The sequence below is a fragment of the Delphinus delphis genome, chromosome 13, assembly GCF_949987515.2.
Source record: "Delphinus delphis chromosome 13, mDelDel1.2, whole genome shotgun sequence".
NCBI classification, from domain to species: domain Eukaryota; kingdom Metazoa; phylum Chordata; class Mammalia; order Artiodactyla; family Delphinidae; genus Delphinus; species Delphinus delphis.
The window spans coordinates 12790612-12802693 of NC_082695.1; the positions used below are offsets into that span (position 1 = coordinate 12790612).

General features: G+C 36.6%; 1 protein-coding gene across 3 annotated transcripts in view; it reads left to right on the forward strand.

The window, feature by feature from the left end:
* MED13L (mediator complex subunit 13L) overlaps nucleotides 1-12082 on the forward strand; it is a 295894-nt gene that overhangs the window by 229035 nt on the left and 54777 nt on the right. For all 3 annotated transcript variants that reach the window (XM_060028113.1, XM_060028114.1, XM_060028115.1), the window contains 3 exons: nucleotides 4307-4452; nucleotides 7329-7523; nucleotides 7896-8084. In XM_060028113.1, the coding sequence (XP_059884096.1) occupies nucleotides 4307-4452; nucleotides 7329-7523; nucleotides 7896-8084 (530 nt within the window). The remainder of the gene's footprint in view (nucleotides 1-4306; nucleotides 4453-7328; nucleotides 7524-7895; nucleotides 8085-12082) is intronic.

Sequence of the window (12082 nt, forward strand, 5' to 3'; positions counted from 1 at the left end):
ATATTTGTTAAGTGGAGCACCCTAAAAGAACAGAGGTTAGGCTCCAACTTTAGTTAGGGTGAAATTACAATGTGTATTCATTTGAATAGTACCTTCTGGTCTATGGCAGTAGGGGGTTAATAGAAATGATGCAGGGAGTGACTTAAGTTACAAAGTATGTGGTCATGCTGATGATGGAATGTATTATACAGGGCGAAGGTAGCATTGACCTAAGGTAGAAACATCAAAGGTAGAAACATCATGAATGCACTGTGAACACCATGTTAAGAGGGGGACCTGAATTCTTATTCCAACTGTGCTCTAAACTATTGTGTAACTTTGAGCACAGATTTGCCTTCCCCCGAATTAGAAAGGGGTTGAGCCTGATCATCTCTAAAGCCCTTTTCAATTGTCAGATGATGAGAGTATATGAAATAGATGGAGTTGAGTGATTAAAGGTTCAGGTAAGAGTGGGTAATGGGTGAGAAGAAGCAAGAACATGTATGAAGCTTGTAATAAGTTTTACCTCCTAACTTTGTAATAAATGTTACAAAGTTCATTGTAATCAATGAACTTGTTTTCAGTGTTCATTCACAATTCTGATCTCATTTACCTATTTAAAAATATAAGTTGGTAGAGATAGAAATTAGTATTCTCATTTATAGACAATCTAGCTAGAGGAAAGATCACTAAATTTCAAGTCTAATTCCAGCTGTGTTTCTAAGAATGGCATTTGCAAGCCACAGGTTTTATCCTTATTTTCTCATCTGTAGATTAGGGGGGTTGACTTCTGTATCATACTACCTGAATTTTACTTTTAGGCAGGTTTCTAGGTCAGGGTAATGTGGTAGTTGTTATGTGTCTGCATTTTATAAAGACATTTGACATATTAATCTTTTAGATTGTCCTTTGTAGACAAGAAATAGTAAATGTGTGGCAGCACTTGGGAGAATTTGCAACTTGGGAATTACCTCATAAAATGACACAGGATTCTTTCCTCAGTATAGTCTTATTCACTGTTTTTAGCAATGACATGAATAAAGATATCGATGGCTTGCTGATTAGATATCCTATATGCTGGATAACAGAATCAAAGTCAAAGATGATCTCAGCAGACTTCAACTAAGAGCCGAATGGCGAGATGAAACCCTGTGGATTCCTCTGGTTGGGCCAGCAAGCACACTGCATAAGATGAGAGGCAGGGGCTTCCTTCAGATCTTGCCTCCATTACTTCTGTGTGACACATGGCCCCACATGCAAAAAGCATAAAAGAAAATTGTGAATTCTTTCTTTATCCTGGGGTCATGCCACTTCATTCCCCAAAGGCAACCAAAATTAGTAGGTTTTCAAGTGTATACTTCAGGAGAATTCTACTCTCTAGTGTCAGAGTTGTCCTCCTTGCCCTCTTGTTTCATGTAATATTAGAGAAAAATAAATTTTATAGCTGGAAAAAGATTTATGTACCATAGAGTTCAGTGATTCTCAAAGTGTGGTCCTTGGGCTAGGAGTAGCAGCAGCAGCATCACTGAGAACTTGGTAGAAATGTAGCTTCTTGGGGCCCATCCTGGACCTTCTGAATTATTACTTCTGGGGGGCCCAGCAATTTGTGCCAGCAGCTGATTTTACATATGAGGAAACTATGATCAGAACAGTGAAGTAACATACCAAACATTATATAGTTACTGGTGGCTTCTGTTATATTTCACCCATAACTTGCTCTTTTTCTCGTGTAGTTTTGTCTCTTTTAAAAAAACATGTTTTGTTTTTAAAGTTATCAATATAAAAAATAGGCCATTGATTCACTTCCTACCTTTTTCATTTGTGCTTCTCTGTGTCTTTTGGGACATAGCAAATTCAGATGAATGCTATTTTGAAGTTTTTATCACGATTCTTTAGACTTAGCTGACTTTTAAAAACCAAACCTTAAATCGGCTCCCTGCTATTTTTTACATGCAAGACTTTTTGGTTGTCTCAAGGGTGACCTCTGACTTCTTTTCCAGACTCCTTTCCCATCATGTCATGTCTCTCCTCCTTTTAGAATTTCGAAGCTATATCCTGTTCTCACTGCATCTACTCCTTGCCTCATATTTCCTCTCTTTCTTTTCTCTCTGCACTGAAATCAGCCTTTCATTTGATTTCATCTTCTTAAAGCATTTGGATCTTCCAAATTGAAAAAATTAGTATCCTTTAGCCTTCCCGTGGCATTTTGGGTTTTCTATTTCTGTATTTGTGCTTGGCTTTATTTTGTTAATATGCATTTATATCAATCTTTTGTTAGTTTATATGCTCCTTGAGGACAAGGATCGTGTTTTATTTGTTGTCACTTCAGGCTTCTTGCACCATTCTCCTCACTTACTGGTTGATAGACAAATGTTGGTTGCATTTGTGTTCAGTGGAATGAGAACATACTCTGGGCTGTACTCAGTATCCGTAACTCTAACCAGTTGTCTTATAAATATTCTGATGACTGCATGGGATAGTAGGCACAGTAGGGATAAGTCAGCTCCAACTCCTCCACTGAATTTTACAAATGGAAAATTACAAATCCACAATCAGTTAATCTATATTTTGGTGTTCTTATGTGCCTGGCGTAATGTTGTGCATGGAGGATATGTTTTCAGTGTCATTTCCATAAATAAAGGACAGCACATTTTTACTATTGATACTGCTTTATACTTATGTACATTTAAATTACATGCATTGTTCCTCTTTGTGAACTTGAAACTTAGGTGTATGGTGTTAAGGAGATGTTTAAATTTTTCAAAATTCTTAACAAAATTTTAGTTGGTATCTTAAGATTAAGATAACTCTGTTGTGGGGCTTTTCTGGTGGCGCAGTGGTTGAGAATCTGCCTGCCAATGAAGGGGACACGGGTTCGAGCCCTGGTCTGGGAAGATCCCACACGCCGCGGAGCAGCTGGGCCCGTGAGCCACAACTACTGAGCCTGCGCACCTGGAGCCTGTGCTCCGCAACAAGAGAGGCCACGACAGTGAGAGGCCCGCGCACTGCAATGAAGAGTGGCCCCTGCTCACTGCAACTAGAGAAAGCCCTTGCACAGAAACGAAGACCCAACACAGCCAAAAATAAATAAATAAATTTAAAAAGAAAAGATACTCTGTTGTGCTAAATACCCAAATATCAAGACTAGGTGTTTCCTATTGACGAAGCTTCACATTCTAGTAAAATACAAAATTTTCTCAGATCATCTCAACATACTTGTCAAGGAAGAATATATATGCTTCACTGTGGGATAGAGTGGAAATTTTATCATTTTTATTTCAATTTTTCTGTAAAGCGTTACAATTTTATACTTAAATTTTAACTTTTTGAGTAGTACTCAAAGTACACTTTATAATATTTTAGAGAACTTTTGAAAAGAAGGAAATGTTGGAGATGAGTTTTTAAATTGTGGTTGCCTGGAATACAGTGATTTTGGTTCATCAGGCAAATGTTCTTATAAGCTGTCTTGAGAAATGGAGATGTTATGGGTGGCTTAGGACCAAAGTTAACAACTTTGAAAGAATGTGCCACTATATTAATTTTGAAATTATTTTTCTCCAAGAGACATCATTTTTATCAATTTTTAGCTAACTGTGTGGAAAATGGAGAAGTGGAATGCTTTAATAAAATTTTGTGATCAGAGGTAAATTGTAAAAATTAAATATAATAGATTACCAGCCCATTTAGAGGCTCATATTACCTTAGCAGTTGTATATGGGGAATTTACATACAGCAGGGTTGTTGATTGCTGTTTTTAGAGCAATAATTTTAACCTTACTGTAACATTGTAAGCTTGTAAATTTGATCTTATTGTTATGTCATACCAAACATATGCAGAACTCTTTTGTCATTGTTCTAGAGCCATTTAAAAGGCAGTTCAGATAGTAATACATGAGAAGGTAGAAAAATGTTATGATTCTTCTTCTGTCCTTAGGAGTTTATAGTTGGCATAGGAGACTTTATGCAAAGGAAACAGAAAGCATTCTGCGCAATAGCTTTCAATTTCAGAGTGGAACATAACTAATTTTTCTGTTTATCTGGCATTTTAAATTTAGTTTGTCAAGTTATTGTTATTTGTCCACAGTCAACTAATTAATATCTTATTATATTATATAATATATATAATATATTAAGATATATATAAAAATTATATAATAAGATATATATAAAATATATCTTATTATATAATTAATGCTTATTAATATCATCAGGGGCAGGCTTTGCTGGATGGTAATAAAGTAAAGCTGTGTCACATCTGTAGTTCCTGTCTCTAGCACCTGTTTCCTACGAAAATGTAGAGCTGAGTTTCTCATTTTTTCTATTTTAGTGAGCATTTGTCCTGTGCTTTCACATTCTTTCTTCATGGGGAAAGTAATGTATGCACAAGTGTGGAGATTGCCCAACACCAGCCAATTTATTTGATCAATGAGGAGCATATACACATGGCTCAGTCTTCACCTGCACCATTTCAAGGTAAGTAAAAGATGATGTCCCTGCTCTCCACCCTTCCCCACCAAGTGGATAGCCACCTTTCCCAGTAAGGTTTTACAGAATGAGATACTATCTTGAATAGTTAAGCTAAGCAATAAGGATCGATTTCTGAAGAAGAAAGAGAAGACCACAAGTAAGTGATAACAGCTTGCTAGTTTTTTACTGAAAGCTTCTCACATACAACATGGTCTTATGTGTATTGAGGAATAAAATGTGGAGAATTTCCTTTATATCAAAAGAGGCTTAATAAGTATTTGAAAAATGTAATCCAATGAGTAATTGACAAATATTATAAATTAAAGGTTTTCATTGTCCCGTGGTTTTAGGAATGTAATGACTTACAGAAAATTACTGTTAAACTTTGTACTATTTGAAATTTCAACCAAAATCAAATTTCTAGAGTTGTATAGTATGTAGTTTCTTCATTGATATTAATATCTTATTTTCTTTTAATTACAGACTACATTGTTTGTAGGTATTTGGTTGTAATTTAACTTACATTCATATTCTCATTAGTTCTCAACTAATCACCTAGATATCACCAAAATAATGCTATGTCCCTTTTTCTCTAGCTGTGCATTCTAAAGCTTTGGTTTTGTGTTTGGAATTCATAATTTTCGATGAATAACTCTTTTTAAATGTTATAATATTAAATCGAACCATATAGAAATATCTTTTTTAGTTCAATCTAATTTATCAGTTCTAGCGATGTCTGGTTGAAACAGTATTAGTATATCACAAAATGTAATTAAAAAATGTTTTTTAATAAAATTAACTAAAGTATTTTTATTGATACAATAGTCTGTCAAATGAGTATTTAGCCTCCATATTATTTATGATGGCTTTTTGGTTTCCTACAAATGATTCTGATTTAATTTGATGAAAGCATCTTTTTCTTACCTTAAGGATTATTAAGGTTTTTTTTAAGGTAAAAAAGAACATTGAACCTCATGTAATTGTGTCCTGATTATTGCCTACATTTTCCTCCATCTTGCAACACATTTTAATCTATTTACTTTATTATTCTGTAATTTTGGATGTTTTGTGTATGAACTACTATGTAATTCGAAATGACCCAATTCTCAAACTGTACACTTAAGAGTTGTACAGTATGTGCATATTTAAAAACTGTGTTATTTAAATACTGTGTCAGGATTATTTAAATACCGTGTTTCCTTGGTCTAGAGTCATTTAAAAGGCAGTTCAGATAGTAATACATGAGATTATTTAAATATTGTGTTTCCTTGACTCTGAAAGTGTTGAGGATCATCTGACTTTAGATTTTATTTATTTATTTATTTTTTGGCGTTGGGTCTTCGTTGCTGTGCGCGGGCTTTTTCTAGTTGTGGCGAGCGGGGGCTACTCTTTGTTGCGGTGCGTGGCCTTCTCATTGCAGTGGCTTCTCTTTGTTGCGGAACACAGGCTCTAGGCACACGGGCTGCAGTAGTTGTGGCTCACGGGCTTAGTTGCTCCGCGGCATATGAGATCTTCCTGGACCAGGGCTCGAACCCGTGTCCCCTGCATTGGCAGGAGGATTCTTAACCACTGTGCCACCAGGGAAGTCCCTGACTTTAGATTTTGTCAAGCAAAATAAAAGGATTTACTTATGATAATAGCAGAGGGCATTACTAGTCATGAGGAAAGATGGTATTGGCAATACCAGGTCCCTATAGACTACTTATTTTAAATCTTACTGGTTTCTTACTAATACCTTGAATCATGGAAGACTTTGTGGGGCATTATCCTGCCTATTTCCCATGATTGGTGAGGAGAAGGTACATTCTTAGGGCAGGTGTTGGCATATAGATAATTATAGTGAACATAACCATATTGATGTGGAGATTTCCTAGAAGTGTGAAAACAGGAAAATTGCCCTTGATTATGTGTGTTGGTTAGATCAGTATTTTTATCCCATTTGCATCAGTACGGAACAGCAGAAAGGCAACACGAAATATATGATGTCTACAGCCATCTCTGTCTTGATTTATGTGATACATCATCCAGCTGTTAAAAAAATAAAGCCATCCCCCAAAATGGACTTCCCAGTTAACGCCTATGCTGAGGTTTGTTTATAAATCAGGATTAAGGAGAAGTAACCTTTATCCCCAGAAAAGTGTTATTCAGAAGGTCAAAATACTCACCATGAGACTAAGAACTGGCTGAGTTATACAGTATTACATTAGCTACATTTTTGTGTCTAGCTCAGTGAAAATGACATCAAGGTCAAACAGTGAAAGAATAAGAGAGAGAGGGACTTTGAATCCTTTATTTTGCGTAAAGTAAATTTTATTTAGAGTTGTTTAATCAGCAGACCTCCAAAACAGTCATAATTGAAATTATACATAACATTATGTTTCAGACTTGGTACATTAAGGCTTTCCTGCTATTAGATGTTTTATGTATATATTATTTTCAAATTACCTCAAATATTTAGGAAGTCTCAGGAAACCATAGGAAGAATGTTCAAGTCCTAGACTGGTTTTGGGGTATATGTATTGAATGGTCTTCTTCTGTCATGGAAGATTCAGTATTCACATTGTATAAGCTATTACCAAACAGACGTTTATATGCTTTAATGTATAGATAGTTTATATATTGTGTGTTGATATAGCTGTCAGACAGTGTTATACCTCCCCCATCTGATTTCAAAAATTGATTTGCGTTGAGAGACATATAAATAAGAAGTACTAAAATGAGAAAGTTTTAAAAAGTACACTTTAAAAGGAGTTAGGAAATAAAGAGCAATATACATTAAGTGATACTGTGCTTCACTCTAAAAATTACCGTACATGTAGCATCACACTTAAGCAAGAATTATTACTGTGATCTGTAACGTATGTTTCTCCTCTCTGCTTCAGTACTGGTAAGTCCTTATGGCTTAAATGGCACGCTAACAGGCCAAGCATACAAGATGTCAGACCCAGCCACCCGTAAGTTGATTGAGGAATGGCAGTATTTCTACCCAATGGTGCTGAAAAAGAAAGAAGAATTGAAAGAAGAGGAGGAGTTGGGGTATGATGATGATTTCCCCGTGGCAGTAGAAGTAATTGTTGGTAAGAGAAAATATTTTGCCTGAAGAACTTAATTCTATCTTCTTCATCTTCCTTAATTTAAAGAGATAATCATTCAGATTCATCAAAAATAATCTCCATAATTTTCCCATCTTTTTGAATTCTCTTGACACAGTGGTATTTGCTGAGTAGTTAGTTATCTTGCCTGAAGCACCAATGGTCCCCGTATTCCAAATGCTATTATGATAATGTTGGAACACATGTTTAAATAGCTATTAACTTATGAAAGGACGAAACCTATCACTTTTGGCAGTACCTAGTGAGCTTTGACTCTGACCACTGGAATAATGAATTTGGCGGTCGAGTGTGAACTTTTTCTCAGGCCTTGTGCTCTCTCTCTCTCTTGCCTCACAGGTGGTGTTCGGATGGTTTATCCTTCAGCTTTTGTTTTGATCTCTCAGAATGACCTCCCAGTTCCTCAGAGTGTTGCTGGTACCGGAGGCCATATTACAGCTGGGCAGCAGGGACTTGGTAGTGTGAAGGACCCAAGTAACTGTGGGATGCCGCTCACCCCGCCCACCTCTCCAGAACAGGCTGTCATAGGTGAGTGCGGTCTGGGTGTGGAAGAGATCCCAGAAAATCGTGTAGTTCCCTTGCCGTGGAACAGGTGAGAAAACACATTGAGAAATTCCTGGTGGAAGAGATGGAGATAGAGTAATATGGGGATTTTACAAAATGGAGAAAGAAAATTGTAAACAAACAGAATTTATGAGCTCAGAATTTTAATTGTGCCTGTATTAGTCTTTACTCAAATTACACAGTTTAATTGTTTCTCGTAAGTTCTCCATGTGCATCTGCTCTTTTATACTGATGTGGGTGCATTTAGGAGACAAGATGTGAGTTTCTTTTCTTTCTTTCTTTTTTTTTTTTTTTTAAAAAAAAAGGAAAATACTAAATCAGAGAATAGTTGATGCCTTTGCCCAATTGGCTGTTGCCAGCCAGGGACAAGTCTTGGATGAATTCTCTTTCCTTATTATATTATAAAGTTAGTCTAACATCCAGGATTTCTGAATAAATGCCTTGTCCTTTCAATAATGTATTTATCTACAGTAATGACAAATATTAATTACATTTGAAAAATTTGTCAATTTCAACATTCTTCCTTCTTGGAAAAATACAGAAATTGTTTAATTTGGGAGAATGTTGCCTTCTTTGTTGAGTAGTATATATCCTATATTAACTTTTTTGTTGTTGTAGTTGACTTCATTTTAATTGAAAATGTAGTCAATGAGAAAAGGATACTCATCATACTTGAGCTGAAATGAGATTAATTATAGGTATTTAATGTGGGCCGTGTTGGCAGGAGTAAGTAAAGCCTTGGCTGCTAAACTTTGAAAACAGACTATCAGGCATGATACATGCTCATCATGTGGTGAGTTTCGTGAGGGTCAGATAAGACAGTTTTTCAGAGTTTCTAGCATAGTGCTTGGCATGTAGTGGCATTCAGTAAATGTTCATGGTTAAATAATATATTGGGGAAAAGTATAGACTTTGTGATTGAATCTAATTTTAAAACCTAGCTGTAGTTCCTACTATGTGAGTGACCTTATTTAATTCTCATACTTGCTCTGAACACCAGTTTCCTTCTCTGTTAAATACTATAAAGTTTCCAGGGTTATTATACATATTAGATCATGTACTTGACAGTGCTTGGTAAACAATAAAGCAATATACAAACAGTAGTGTAAGAAATTTAAAGCAGTGCTCAAAACTCCAGTTTCAGCACACAGTATTAAGTTATCTGGAAGGAATTACTCAGATACTGTGTGGGAGACAGAAATGGACAACACGTAGCCTTTGTGTTTTCTGGGGGGGTGGGGAGGGGGAGGGTTTGGCCGTGCCACATGGCTTGCGGAATCTTAGTTCCTCTAACAGGGATCGAACCCCTGCCCCTTGGAGTGGAAGCGTGGAGTCCTGGCCACTGGACCACCAGGGACGTCCCTAGCCTTTGTTTTTAAGAGCCTTGTAGTTACTAAGATGGTGAAAAAATGTACTATGTCCAGCTCTAATATGGTAGAGCAGAGAATTTGGATGATCTCCTATGAAAGGATTTGCTATCAATCAGTTTTTATTAAAACTACTTTAAACTGGGGCTTCCCTGGTGGCTCAGTGGTTGAGAGTCCGCCTGCTGATGCAGGGGACACGGGTTCGTGCCCCGGTCCGGGAAGACCCCACATGCCGCGGAGCGGCTGGGCCCGTGAGCCATGGCCACTGAGCCTGTGCATCCAGAGCCTGTGCTCCTCAACGGGAGAGGCCACAACAGTAAGAGGCCCGCGTACCGCAAAAAAAAAAAAAAAAACTACTTTAAACTGAAAAAGCATAAAAATACTTGTACAGTTTTTTATAATAATATCATAGAGAAGATATATTTTAAAGAGTCTAGAATTACCAGTATTTTGAAAAAAAAGCTACTGAAAAAACATTACCAGTATTTAAAATATATTTTAAAGAGTCTAGAATTACCAGTATTTTGAAAAATGTTAATCATATTTCATATCAAAGCTTGGATTTGGATTTTTAACAGTTATACTACATAAGTTGGCATCAGTTTTTGTTTATGTTTGTTTTTGTTTTGCCTGGTACTTAGTGAAATTTGTGTTCACCTTAAAACTGAAGGCCTGCTGTATGCATGATGCCTTGATCTTTGATCAGTTCAGAACTCTAAATCCATAATTCAAAAAAAAGAAGTTTGGGGACTTCCTTGGTGGTCCAGTGGTTAGGACTCTATGCTTCCACTTCAGGGGGCACGGGTTCGATCCCTGGTCTGGGAACTAAGATCCCACATGCCGTGTGGGGCAAAAAAAAAAGAGAGAGAGAGTAAACCTAAAAAAAAAAGTTGTTTTGTTATGGTGGGTTTCAAGTGTACCTTGTAACTATAGATATTCAGATTTCTTCCCTTCTAACTCTGTGTATGTCATTGTGCTAGGCCCTGGGTAAATAAATCTCTTGATGCCTCCTCATTCCCAAAAACAAACAAAACTAAAAGTGACTGATATATTTGTAATAAAATTAATTTGTCCAAGTTTATACATCATAATAATGTTGAATTACAGCTTAGGACTCCTAATATTCCATCAGCAAGAGTCCTGCTCAGCCTTGTCATTCTGCACTTGACTGATGTTGAGCATTGCCGTGTTTTCCTAGACATAGGACAAAGTGGGTTACTTTGCCCCTTAAAATGGCCAAGAGTCTCCTAGATTAGCATGGATTCTCGGAGGGCCAAACAGTTCTGCCTCGTGTGGATAGGTACATCAGCTTGTGTTTTCTGTTTATGGAGATAATTGTGAGAAGAAACATTCAATATGCATTTAACAGCATGGAGCACAGTTCTCATTTAATTCCATATAAGGTCTGACTCACATTTTAGTTAAATCATTAAAAGCTACTGAAAAGCATTTACCCAACTTTAATCAGAAAAGATTTTGTGGCTTGCTTTCCCCGTGCCCTCTCCTGTTTTCGCCATAAATAATTCCCTTATGATACCATGGATTTACGATCTGTTTGGCTGTATTGTAGGGTGTTTGGGGGCAAAGGGCTATGTTATCTACTTCTCTTTGTTTCTTCACTTTGCCTAGTTTTATAATAGGCATTTGAAAATCCACTGTAAAATCAAAATGATTTATTTTGTACCATGAACCAAGTCAGAGGACTTTTAAGATAAAAGGTAGCAATGAAAGATCAAATTTCTTGTCTCCGTTAATTTATCTCACTTGTATTATAACAGTACTTTTCTGGAGAACAAGAAAGTTTCTGTTCCTAAGAATGCAAGCATTGGGGTTTGTTTTTTCTTTCTTTTTTTAAAAAATAGAGCTGAGGGGCTTCCCCGGTGGCGCAGTGGGAAGATCCCACATGCCGCGGAGTGGCTGGGCCCGTGAGCCATGGCTGCTGAGCCTGTGCGTCCGGAGCCTGTGCTCCGCAATGGGAGAGGCCACAACAGTGAGAGGCCCGGGTACCGCAAAAAAATAGAGCTGAGACTAACCATTCAACTCATATAATGGTTGTTTTGCAGTGATACCAAGAATATTAGTTTGTGATATAAGGTTGTTTCTTTCTTTTTCACACGACAGTGGAGGCCTTTCAGAGCGCTTAAAATTGATTATTTCAATCAAGATGTTTTGCATCGTAGTACTATCAAGAGTAAAACCCACAATATGTTTATGAACTCAAATAGATAAAAGTAGTTGAATCAGAATTTAATACTGGAAATTGACTTCAGTATTTGTCTTGTATGAGATGGAAGTAGTAAAATACTTATAACCAATAACTAGTATTATCAGCAATTATAGTAGACATAGAAAATGGATTGTAACACCAAGTACAGTTGGAAAAACTGAGTGGAGTTGTTAGAGAGAAACCAGTGAATTTTTAATCCTCTGATATAAAATGTTGAGTCAACTTCTTTCAGTGTTTTAGTATTAAGCTTTCATAAGTAGTGTTAGGCATAAGGATGAACAGTTCCACACACAGATTTGAAATTTGACCTTCTTAAGAATTTCTTTCTCTTACCCAGGGCACTGCGTGCAGATGTTACACAGCCATTT